The sequence below is a fragment of the Somniosus microcephalus genome, chromosome 1 (assembly GCF_052327205.1).
Source record: "Somniosus microcephalus isolate GS21.2 chromosome 1, FLI_Smic_1.0, whole genome shotgun sequence".
Lineage (NCBI taxonomy): Eukaryota > Metazoa > Chordata > Chondrichthyes > Squaliformes > Somniosidae > Somniosus > Somniosus microcephalus.
The window spans coordinates 397,659,868-397,673,177 of NC_140987.1; the positions used below are offsets into that span (position 1 = coordinate 397,659,868).

At 42.3% G+C, this 13,310-nt stretch overlaps 1 protein-coding gene across 1 annotated transcript in view; it reads right to left on the minus strand.

Moving 5' to 3' along the window:
- Nucleotides 1-228: 228 nt before the first annotated feature.
- The window catches only part of rbm41 (RNA binding motif protein 41), a 28,066-nt gene continuing 14,984 nt past the window's right edge, over nucleotides 229-13,310 (minus strand). The window contains exons 3-7 of the mRNA XM_085997819.1: nucleotides 12,720-12,912; nucleotides 9,067-9,271; nucleotides 6,440-6,837; nucleotides 5,477-5,624; nucleotides 229-2,429 (exon numbers count right to left, since the gene is read on the minus strand). Coding sequence (XP_085853945.1) covers nucleotides 2,329-2,429; nucleotides 5,477-5,624; nucleotides 6,440-6,837; nucleotides 9,067-9,271; nucleotides 12,720-12,912 — 1,045 coding nt within the window. The 3' untranslated portion in view covers nucleotides 229-2,328. The remainder of the gene's footprint in view (nucleotides 2,430-5,476; nucleotides 5,625-6,439; nucleotides 6,838-9,066; nucleotides 9,272-12,719; nucleotides 12,913-13,310) is intronic.

Genomic DNA, 13,310 nt, shown 5'->3' on the forward strand with positions numbered 1-13,310 from the left:
ACAAACCCAACTGTGTACAAAGCACAAGAATCTCAATGCAATAAATTCAAAATGATGGAAAATATTTTGACTTGCAAATAGAAAGATTGACTTTAAGTCAGTTAATATTTTAAAATGGCTGTACACAATTATTCTAACAAAGGTGGTGGGGGAAAAAACAAAATCACCAGGGCAATATGCAGCCAGCAGGAGCTATATCAATATTAAAAGACCAGCCCAAACCCAAAATTGGTGTCTGTCATTGTCTCTTTATTCATCTAAATAAAATAACAGACAGGTAACTGAATGAAAAGACAATGTTCCTGGAAACTTTCATGGGATTAATTCATCAGCCTTAAAGAATTCTATACATGATATTCTTTCCAAATATCCATGTACTTTATCATCCATTTTCTTCCAACAATCACATAAATGGCTAATCATTACAGATAGATGACACCATTTGAAATAACTACAGCAAAACTTTGTTTACTTGGAAAAAACATTTTAGTCCCAAGTAACATGACAGGAATACTCTATTCCTTAGCATCTACAATGTCTACATAGTTTTAAAAATGATGACTGGTTAATCTATGGGCAATATAAATACAACTCCCAGGAATGGAGGAATGCAACCAATGTCCACTCCCCAACTGAATGTGTGGGAAATCAGTTTGTTGTCTCTTTGGATCACTGCCTAGACTGACAAATGGGAAGGCACATAACAATGAAAACAGGCCTGTCAGTTGAGTTTTGATCTCTTGGCAGAACACTGCTGCCCTTACAATCACTGTCTAAATACCAGACACACCTCAATCACTGTCTAAATACCAGACACCCCTCAATCACTGTCTAAATACCAGACACACCTCAATCACTGTCTAAATACCAGACACACCTCAATCACTGTCTAAATACCAGACACACCTCAATCACTGTCTAAATACCAGACACACCTCAATCACTGTCTAAATACCAGACACCCCTCAATCACTGTCTAAATACCAGACACACCTCAATCACTGACTAAATACCAGACACACCTCAACCATATCAAAACTCAAAATCACAACCACAGGGGTCAGAATTGTGTTCACAATTACCACTGTTGCTGTAATGTAATCCATCAAGGAAGCTTACCTTGTTTGGCTGTGAATTCTACCTTCCCAATCACTATAACGAACACAAATATAATCCACAAGCTATGCCTAAATGTACACATGCTTGATATGGTGAGGATTTGTTTTTCTACATTTTATATTCATAGTTAAAGAGTAAATTCCTTGGGCGGGTAGAGATGTAACAATGGATGAAGTTAGATTTGCTGGGTAATTTCACATCACAATGGGCTTGAGTAGAGCCACTTTCCAGGTTTGGCAAGACTGAAAAACAGCAACTGGCCAAGTTGTAAAAAGCACTAGTTTGTTTCTTCATCCCTGGGTATGCTCTACTGTAACTCTTTACACCTAACTAGCTGCTCCTTCATATGTATCAAAACCTTGTCTATAAAAGTCCTTATTAGGATTTATTTCCTCTGAAAGTTCAAGTAACAATTTTTTGCCCTGTATAAAGTTAATTTAGAACTTTTTATAATGACTTAAACCATTTCTCAGTGCTAGTTAAGTATGTGTGAAAATGTGATTATAAAGCAGTGTGGGGATGAATAACCTGTTTGTGTAGTTTCGTCATCACGTGAGCTAAATTTTGCTGAAGTAAAGGTATGGCTTTTTGAACAAATTGTCCTAGTTTTCTCCTCTCCTCATTGAAGCAGTGACCTTTGTTGGGGTTCTGTTCTATCAACAGCTACATTGCACAAATAGCCATTCTTCATTTATGAACCTAGAAAGTAAATGCTACCAGATTTTTCACCTATGAGGAGCCTTAACTGAAATCACTTAGCTGTAGGAGGCACCGAGTAGTAGATCAGGAGCATGAAACTCTAGATAATTCTTTTCTTGTCCCTAGCAAATGGTCAGTGCAATCAACTGCAGCACTCTAGATACAACCTTTGTTGAGAAAGGCTGAGCACTAAGGACTAAACCTGGGAACTTTCTAGGTCTATATGGCTCAGTACCACGTCATGTGGTATACATTTACCATTCGGAAGTCCAATGATGATGATTTTTTTTAAAAAAAAACACAAACAAGTGAGGGTATGGGTTATGTACAGATGAGGGTTATTTTCATACACAATAGTAATTAACCTGGTTTCAGAATTGAAAATCTATCCATTGTAGATGGCTGGACAGATTATTTTTGGGCACTTTCCAATGTGTCTGTGGCCCCAGTGACTCGCAACCTCATTGGGCTGAAACTCCTTCCATTGGCCACAATTTCTGCAAGCATAGGTCACTGGTCAGATCGGTTCTGTCCATACTCTATGATTATTGGCTTGCCCATCAGATTGTACCCATTCACCATGTTCAGCGCTTCCATCGCCATCTCCACACCTAAAAAGAATGAGACAACTGAAAATTAAGCTGAAGTAACTTGTTTAGGATACTTGACCATTGTAGATTCAACTCCCAACAGGAATAAAAATCTCTCCATATCATATTCAAGTTTAATCCTGTCGTTCTGTGAATGCACAATACTGGGAAACACAGGGACATATATCTATGTATAAAGACAGTGGTATTATTGGTTTGTTCCTACCACACCCAAGATCAGGTGCCTAAAAGCAAAAGTACATTAATAAATAGTGCATGCAGGATATATACTGCATGCAAGTAGTTTTTGGATTACATAAATGGAGGGGAAATAACACTCAGGAGCAGGTGTCCCCGTTCAAACAAGGTGCAAGATATTTTTTATATGTAGCTTATTTTGCTTTTCTCCACCTCCCCATCAAAATTTCTCCTTTCCTTTCTTGAAAGAGCTGACTGTCATTCAGGATAAAGTTCCAAAGGGGAATTGAAGTATAAGCCTAGACAGTGAGTGTCGGCAGGCTACTTGACGAGGGGGAGGATAACAGCCAAGCGTGATCCAGGTCTTTATGTCCATATAGATAGTATTTCCAGCAGGAGTCATTGGGTAACAGGAGCAAGAACTTGTTTAATTTCCACTCCGAACATAAGACGTAGGAGCAGTAGGAGGTCATTTGGCCCCTCGAGCCTGCTCCGCCATTCAATAAGATCATGGCTGATCTGATCTTGGCCTGAACTCTCGACTCCCTTATCGTTCAAAAATCTGTCTATCTCCACCTTTAAATATATTCAATGACCCAGCCTACACAGCTCTCTGGGGAAGAGCATTCCAAAGATTCACGACCCTCAGAAGAAATTCCTCCTCCATTTCCGATTTCAAAGGGTGCCCCCTTATTCTGAAATTATGCCCCCTAGTTCTAGATGCCCCCACATAGAAACATAGAAGATAGGAGCAGGAGTAGGCCATTCGGCCCCTCGAGCCTGTTCCGCCATTTAACGAGATCATGGCTGCTCACCCAAATTCAGTACCCTGTCCCTGCTTTCTCCCCAAATCCCTTGATCCCTTTAGCCTTAACAAATATATCTAACTCCTTCTTGAATATATTTAATAAGTTGGCCTCAACTGCCTTCGGTGGTAGAGAATTCCACAGGTTCACCACTCTCTGGGTGAAGAAATTCCTCCTCATCTCAGTCCTAAATGGCTTACCCCTTATCCTTAGACTGTGACCCCTGGTTCTGGATCCTCCCGCCATCAGGAACATCCTTCCTGCATCTAGTCCTGTTAGAATTTTATAAGTTTCAATGCGATCCCCTCTCATTCTTCTAAACTCTAGCGAATATAAGCCTAATCGACCCAATCTCTCCTCATACGTCATTCCTGCCATCCCAGGTATCAGTCTGGTGAATCTTCGCTGCACTCCCTCCATGGCAAGAACATCCTTCCTCAGATAAGGTGACCAAAACTGCACACAATACTCAAGGTGTGGTCTCAGCAAGGCCCTGTACAACTGCAGCAAGACATCCTTGATCCTGTACTCGAATCCTCTTGCTATGAAGGCCAACATACCATTTGCTGCCTTAACCGCCTGCTGCACCTGCATGCTTACCTTCAGCGATTGGTGCACAAGGACACCCAGGTCTCGTTGCACTTCCCCTTCTCCCAATCTATTGCCGTTCAGATAATAATCTGTCTTCCTGTTTTTGCCACCAAAGTGGATAACCTTGCATTTATCCACATTATACTGCATCTGCCCAATCACCCAACCTGTCCAAATCATACTGGAGTTTCTCTGCATCCTCCTCACAGCGCACACGCCCACCCAGCTTTGTGTCATCTGCAAACTTGGAGATATTACATCTAGTTCCCTCGTCTAGGTCATTAATATACATTGTGAGAGGGGGAAAACCTCCTCTCTGCATCTACCCTGTCAAGCCCCTTCAGAATCTTATATGTTTCAATAAGATCCCCTCTCATTCTTCTAAACTCCAATGAATATAGGCCCAACTTGCTCAACCTTTCTTCATAAGATAGCCCCTTCATCTCCGGAATCAACCTCCATGAAGTATATCCTTCCTTAAATAAGGAGACCAAAACTGTACACAGTACTCCAGGTGTGGTCTCACCAACGCCCTGTACAGTTGTAACAGGACTTCCTGTTACAGGTGGTATCCAGATACTGGTCTCGGCACAGACCAGAAATTGAGCCTATATGGCTTAACACTACATAGGACAGTGCCTCTATGTACCCGACCATAAGGGAACCTTGCACAGAAAATCTATTAATAAACGTACCTTCTATTATATATGCAATTTAGAAAATACACTGGTGTCCTCGGGTGTTAGAAACTTAGTTCAGGCAGTTTGTTTTTTTGTACTAACAGCACCTTAAAAATTACAATTATAAATGCAATTTTTCATTGAGTGCAACTGACAACCATGCATTTTTGCTGTTCGCTGCACTTGTAAATATAAACAACCTGATCTTTAGTCCAGCGACAACAGAGACACTTTTTTTTCATTAGTTTTATGAACTGCTGCAGGATTTACTGGCTCTGCTTTTGACCCAATAAATGTGTTGAGCTGATTCAAGTGCATCTGATGTCAAAAGATGGCCAATCAAAATGTTTAGATTGAAACAGAGGCCATAATTATGTCATTATCCTGCATGCATGCATGCACAGAAAAAGAGTTGTGTAAATTGGTGCTTAGTGTATCGATACACTATCGTTGGAACCTTCAACTTGGCCAGGGTCGTAAACTGGGCGACCGTTATACACCCTGCCCAATTTGAAGTCTATGGAAAGGAAAATTTGGTTAGGTTTATAATGGGCAGCCAATCCAACATCACCTGTTTTACACCCCAATGAAGAATTAAAGTTCCAGCCAATGAGCTTTCATTCCATAGAGATCCTGCTGACTGAATCTCATTTTCTAAAACACATTTGCCCTATTACAGTCAAATTAAAGAAAAGATGTAATAAAGACATTTTACTGTTTGAGGCTTGATGAGCAAAACATCACTGTAATAACCTCTTGGGGACTATCTTCCTTAGCATGTGACGATACATACTTGGGAAGGTGATGAATGCTTGTCCCTTCATTCGGCCAGTCAATAACCGGAAAAGGAGCTGAGGGCCATCCTTTTGTTGGAAAGAAACAAATAAGGAAAATAGATCCTCCAGCGTGGCTTTTGGATTCAGGTTTTTCAAGTACAGAACCTGAAGGGAGGTAGGAGAAGGTGAAGAAATAAAGCACAGTGAAGTAAATGAGCAACTGAAAACTTGAATCACACAACAGTACAGCACCACATCATCAGTGGCTATACTGTCACATCTGCAAGTGATCAGACTGAACTTTTTTGCCATCCTCACTACCAACAGCCACAAAATACAACTCGACTTTCCCACTAAAAATAGTTTTCTCCAACTGAATTGGGGGTTAACTAGCATGGATTAAGGATTGGTTAATGGACAGAAAACCGAGAATAGGAATAAACTGGTCATTTTCAGGTTGGCAGGCTGTAACTAGTGGGGTACTTCAAGGATCAGTGCTTGGGCCTCAGCTATTTACAATCTATTTTAATGATTTGGATGTGGGGATCAAATGTAATATATCCAAGTTTGCTGATGATACAACGCTAGGTGGGAATGTAAGTTGTGAGGAGGATGCAAAGAGGTTGCAAGGGGATATAGACAGGTTAAGCGAGTGGGCAAAAAATGTGATTATTAAACTTTATTGTATGTGGGGACATTGTTCCTGAAATAAGAACTCCATTGCCCAGCAACATCATTTACCTTGATGAAAATTATTCTAACAAAGATGACTATAACTACAGACTATTTCAGTTTTTCAGTCACTGAACAGTGGAGTTGGCTGTGGTAGATTTTGAATAATACTACAATCAATGGGACCTCCCTTGGGGTTTCACTTCATCGCAGACATTAAATTAGTGAAAACGTGGACTTTTTTCCCCCCCTCCGAGATACTCATCAATAATACTTTTCCAGCTAATCACTAATATTTAATCTCATACCCTGCTTGGTTGTCCAGGATTATAGTTTGAAAATCTGGGAATCATTCGGATTTCCTCCTCAGAAAGCTTGTTCCTCCTGATCTCTTCTTTAGGAACAGCTTCCACTTGTTGGGTAATTTTCTGAGGGCTGTGAGTACCAGTGGTGGGTAGGGTTCTGATAGGAACATTTACAGAAAGCCTCTGATCAGCAACACTGAGCTCACTTTGTGGTGGAATAAATAGGCCAGTCATTTCTCCAAAGGTACCTCCTTCACTTGTTGCTGTGGAAGGTATTTCCATAGAAGACCCTGGTCTGTTTTTTGGAGTGTCTCCCATTCCGACTGGACTGTTTTTGAATTTTAGTAACATCATTTCCAATTGGTTGATAGGGTCACTCTGGTCTTTTATGTACTTTTCATCTGAAGTCGAAACAATGAGTTATATTTACATATGGCATAACAAGAGAAAAAGCAGAATAAAATGAGCATGTCAAAGAGCACGACCTTTTCCCATTCGACCCCCTCATCTCCTTGGGCCAAGTATATCCTATGGCTGAGATGATAGGCGTCTGATCTGTTCCCAGCCATCCCAATACCCAGGAGCCCTACTAGGAAATATAAGCATATGACACTAGCCCAAGGATGATTCTCTTTCCCCTCAATGCAGCTGAAACCTGAGAATCCAACTACTGTGGTGCCACATGTTGGCATGGTCTTCCAACCAGAACTGGAATTCTATAAAACACAGGTAAAAAGACAGTTTTCAGTTCTTTGTGCCACAGCTCATTTAGCACATTGGTTGAGTGACTCAATAACTTCTCTGCTGCATCCAGGTGAAACTGACAGTGGGGATGGACTATGTCGATAAAAACATAGTAAAAAGTATATTTCATTTGTATATGCATGTTAACACACTGAGTTTAATAAAAAAGACCTTATAATGCATTGGCAAACGTGCATAATTCATAAATATATTTTTTCCACTTTTGAAAACATGAATATAGCCAGATTTGATAAAGATTGGATAAATTTAGATTAGTAAAATAAAATTCAAAACGGATCAAAAAATTAGATGCTTAAAAGGGTGATAAATGTTTGGAACAATCTATCAAGTAAATTAGCATTGTCAAAAACATTAAGGGAGTTCAAAATGCAGTTGGATACTAGGTTGGGTGAGTCAGACCACAAAAGGGGTGGTCTTTTCTAGTCCTTTAACTTTTTCTTATGGCTGGCTCAGCACCACAACACCACTGAGCCAATGGAATTTTTGCTTTAATATCGATGGCATGTGGATGGGCAGGGAATCTAGAGGGAGCAGCATTCAATTGGAGAGCAAAACAATGGTGACCTAGAAAATAGTAGTGAGGGGAGAAATGGTTGAGGGTGAGGAAATCGTCAGAATGTAACACTATCTGGCCCATTTAGGAGCAGCCAACTTGGCAGTTCCTCCCATTACCATGTTGCAAGTTATTTTTGCCCATTTAATTAGGTCCTCTACGCCACGCATCATTCCCTAATCAGGAGAACGGGCAGTCAACCTGTTCCTAGGTCTCCGCACAAGCCATGCTAGAACCAGCGGCTCAGAGCTGCACGTGTGACTGACTCACTCCAGTTTGCTTTCCCTCCTGCTGGAGAAGTGTGTCACCTCTGCTGGATGGCCTAACTGAGATAGGGAGCGTGCCGTACGAGGACATTAAAAACAAACAACCGAGTGCTTTGGAGTCGCATTGTGCTACACTATGGGTTATAGGATGCAGGTTTACACCCCCAATTCCCCAAATGGTAAGTTTCAAATCTCAATGCTGCTGTCATGGAAGTAAAAACCAGGGAAGGAAAAATCCGAGGCCAGGTCATCATGGGCCAGTCCTGCACACCTCCAGTGGCCAGGTTTAGAGTGACTTTGGCAGAGCACTGGGAGAAAGTCTCCAGGCCGTGCTTGCAGCTGGGGAAGGTACGTGACGTTGAGGAGATTTCAGGGAACAAAAACTGGGAGAAAACAAGAAACTTACAAACAAAAAATACAATTAACCGACAGCATTCAGACGATGACTGGCACAAGGTCATACAGTACCATGTTCTGTGTCCAGTACTCTGGGAATTTGCCAGTTATTTGTCACAAATATTCTGCAAGGGTACAGAACAATAAGTATTATAAAGCAGAATCACAGAAACATACAAATTCCCAGAACAGGTCTTTGTTAGTATTCTTTGAATAAAACAAGAACAAGAAATTCTTTCTTTGACCACAAAACTGGCTAGAGTCAAAGAACAACATTGAATGACACACAGCTTTCTGACCTCTGAACTGAAGCAGGGGCCTTGAGTTCTCTGTGTAATTAAAGATGATAACGCCAGGTTGTTAAGCCTCTACTGCTCCACTGCCCTGCTCTACAGTATAGTAAGACATAAGTTAGCACACAAGATCTCCCACATGGCAAATTCTACATCTCACCATATCATCGAGAAGCCAGCTATTTCCTTCCTTTCAACGAAGAGAGAAAGAATTACAGGCAAGTTACACCAGGCTATTCTTGCATATGTCCCTGAGCGGAAGCTTAGGAACAGGTTGCTTCCTTTCTTGCCTAGGGAATGATTCAGTGAAAACAAAGAGGGGGGAAAGTAAACATATTTAATGACAAAAGTCTATACCTTGGTAGTACAGTGCTTTCAGAAAAGTGTATCGGTCAGTGCCCTGGAACATGGCTTTTTCAATCTCCATCTCCCTCCTGTTCAGCTGTTTACTTCCTGCGAATCTCTGTGGCAATGACAGAAGTCGTTGGCGCTCCTCAATCTTCTCTTCAATGGCACGGAGTCTTTGCTGCACTGCTGCTGGATCTGCTCCCAGCCCTGAGAACTTTAAACACACACAAAATTGGCTTTCAAAGTATGGGTTTCTGTCGCCAATCCTCCACTGGCTGAGTACCAGATTTCGGCTTTGATGCTGCAGGGAGACATACAGAAAAGGCCAGGTGCTTCTCCACAAGGAGGGGACACAAAAATCAGAGAGAATCGTACTTGTGCATATTCTAGTGATCCGTTTGAATAGCAGAGATCGGGGAGTAGCACCGTTGCACACACTCATTCAAGAATGGCACACGGAGACTCGAGGAAAAAAGAATGGGAGAATAATCTATTAAATATTTAAAAACTGAGTGGATACAACATTCCAATGTTATTGCACCTGTAGGTGGCAGTGATGCTAACAATGTGACCTAGCATTACTGCAGTTTAGTCTTAGCTGTCAAAAATTACTCCATTCTGATGATCCCTGTTGTTCCTTCCACCTTTCGAATTTACCACATCCCAAAATCTTATTTCCTTTCATAACCTACTCTCCAATTTACTGAGAAGATCTCTATCACACCGATTGTGCCCCGATATTACTGGCGCACAAGTTGTTAAGGACCCATTACCTGTGAGCGACCCATGTTCCGGAACCAAGATCACATTAATGTGAATCCCTTGGAATGGTACTGAAATGCAGTTGGGCAAGTGGTTTTTAATTTTTAATGGTTTGCGGATCCCTCAAATTTGGGAGTGATGCCCAGTGTCCACCTTCCCAAGTTCCTTTTTAAATTGACATCGTAAATTGTACTCTGAAATTGCCAGGATAAGTAAAATTACCTTGCATAACCTCCCAAACATAACCATGGCTAGGAACCACAGCATTCTCTATCTTCACCCTACATTTGCAGCAATTCAAGATCTACACCATCCCCTTAATCAACTGCATTTCACATTCCAACATCTGCTCCACACACACACACACACAATAAACCCACTAACTGCAAGTCCAGTCTACAACTTCCTAATCACTGGTTGTATAACCTCTCTGCCCCACCCCTCCCCCACTGGTTGCATTTCCAATTCAGTCTTGCCTCATCCCGGCTGCATTTTCCCCATAGGTTCCACATTGACAGAGAACCACACATTCTGTAGGCCTTTGCCACATCCAAATCCCCTTCCCTGCTGGCTGGCTGTCGCATGCCTCAGTCCTCCTCTCTCCACAGACCTGAATTATCCTTCCTCAGCATTCCCTCCCCCCAATGACTGAATTCTCCTGCCTTGCCCCTCCACCACTGACTGAATTTTCCAGTCATTGGCCTCCTCCCCACAGAGAGGATTACCCAGGCACAGTTCTGAACAGCACCCATCCTTTGTCCTCCCTCTCAGTTTGTCTCTCCCATTCCTTCTGCCTGCATTCTTCACCATCCCATAATCCCCTTCACTACTCCTCCCTCCCCCCACCCACCCACATGATCCAATTAGCCCATCGCCCTCTAAATATGCTTGAAATTAATACTGTTTTTAGTTTTGATTCTTTGCGCATTGCCATAGAAGAGCAACTATAATAGCGGCGTAACGGCATTACGGTTGTAGGTGGTGTTGCAAGGGTCACATCATATGACTCAGTGGGCTCAACTAATGTTACATGACTGCCCCTGTTACTATACTGACACTGAAATTCCCTATCACGCGCGCAAGGACAACCCATTGTTCCCCAACCTTTAATTTTTTTTAACTGAAGTTGCCTTCTTAGTTTTCACAACTGGGCTGTCTGAAAGAGTTCATCTCTAATCTCCAGCCCTACAACCCTCCGAGATAGTGGTGCTCCTCCAATTCTGGCATCCCTGATTTTAATCGCTCCACCATTGGCAGCCATGCCTTCAGCTGGCAAGGCCCTAAGCTCTAGAATTCCCTCCCCAAACTTCTCTACCTCCCTTCCTTTAAGACACTCCTTAAAGCTTACCTCTTTGACCAAGTCTGCCCTACTATCTCCTTATGTGCCCGTGTCAAATTTTGTTTGATAACGCTGCTGTGAAGCGCCTTGGGATGTTTTACTACGTCAAGTTGTTGTTCTTATTGAAGGCAGGAGAAGGGTTGAGAACCTAAACAAATCACCTCGGGGCAGGAAATGAAATAGGTGGTACTCCGAAGTAGTATCCATTGAAATCGGACGGTACTCTTAAGTTTACCTGTTCCCCACCCCCCGACCGAGATATGCATCCCTGACCAATGTTGCAGCTCTATCCTCCCCCATTAGCGCACAGATGCTCCTCTGTTCTCGTTTAAGTTCTAGAGGTCTGTTCCAACTGATATACCTATCAATTCATCCAATGAAAAGCGACGAGTTAAGACAGTAACTATAGGTTTTTATTGGCTAAATAACAGAGCCCACCCTCGTGGGTGATCGGATCCAACAAGGAGGAATACCAGCCAGTCGACCACCTTTATACCTGGGCAAGTAGGTGGAGCCATGGGCGGAGTCAGCAGTGGTCAGCCCAGGTATAACAGCGTGGCAAGAGGCGACCTCGTGTAGTGATACAACAGTGTAAACAGTGATAACCATAGTGTAACGATATAACAGTGATAACCATAGTGTAACGATAGTGAACGATAAAAGTGGTTTACCACACCAACCTAGCTGTCTGACCCTCCTGCTGAGAATTTTTGCCAGAGTGCCCCTTCTGGCTGACATAGTCATCCTATAGGTTAACCATCATCAAGAAAAATAAAGTGTACACCAACCAACTCTTGATGTTCTTCTCACCTTGTCATGTCCTCTTTCAGGAACCTGAATCCTGATGGACAACAGTACAAGAGATTGTGGCCATTGCCATGGAGTTTAAACAGCTGCGACTTCACTAGCAGTCTTTCAGAATGCCCACCCATCAGCTATGATTGTCTGCAGCAGCTCCGCCTCCCCCACCCCACCCACCCTTCCTTTCCGTCTCACCGCTTTTCCATTATGTAACTGTCTTCTCCACTTCTTCTCTTCTCCCCCTACCTCCTCTTCTCTGCCCCTCCTCTCTTCTTCAATCATACGGCTCCCATCCGTTCCCCTCACCTTCCCCAACCCCCACCCTTTTTACTTTAAAAATCCAAATTTGTCTTGACCACCCTTGTGCAATGCCACAGGTCAATTCGTGCTTTAATAAGAGACTGCCTCGAGAGCTGCACTGGCAGAGGCCTGACAGCAGATCCCATTTGCTTGTTCTCTCCACATTTGAAGTACTGAGGTAATGTTGAACAAATCATAAATTCTTCCACGGCTTCATAGATGCATTTGTGTGATTACATGATCTATATAATTTACTGGTTATTGTACTGTGCAGTATTAAGAGTACAAATGCTTAACACGTTGATATAAAATTCCTTTGCCTACAATTTTATAAAAAAGCATTAACCCTTTTAAATAGGCTAATACCTCACATGAACATGCTACCCACTTGGATGCTAATATTGCATATTGTGATTTCGCCCTGTATGAGATTTGCAAAAACCCTCCGATAACACCTTACCTTAACTAGAGATTCCCTGTCTTGCCAGAGTTGGATTTCCCTGTCAGTAAGGCCAAGTTCTCTCAGGGCAGCAATCTCCCCATCTCCATCCTGCAGTGTCTGGAATTGTGACAGACTCAGCACTCCTGCTGCCTGCTCCCCAAATGGCTTGTATAATGCACTTGGGGCAAAGCATTTCTTCTTCGCTATGCATCTATGAAAAAGCAAAACTTCAGTTAAGGAAAAACAGCAGCAAGTCAGCATTTGGTAGGGTGATTAGGAACTGATTGGTGATTAAGGAACATCAGATCTAGGATCAGACATTTAAAAATAATCCCTTTTCTCCTCTGAGGCCTAGTTCTTTCTCTTATGAGATGAATGTTGGTGCATGTCAAAAAATGCTGAACCTCATGAAGATTGTCCTGAATCCATACCTGTTCCTGAGCTAGAAGCTATAACCAAGTCAAACCAATGTCAATAGAACATAAATGTTGGCAACGGCGATGTTCTGGTAACCAAATGTAACCAACACCTTTACTGGAGGTGGTTGTTTGAAACTCACAGGCCATGTCTTGACTCAGGCTTTGTAAGCCAATACTCACGCAGCTTTAT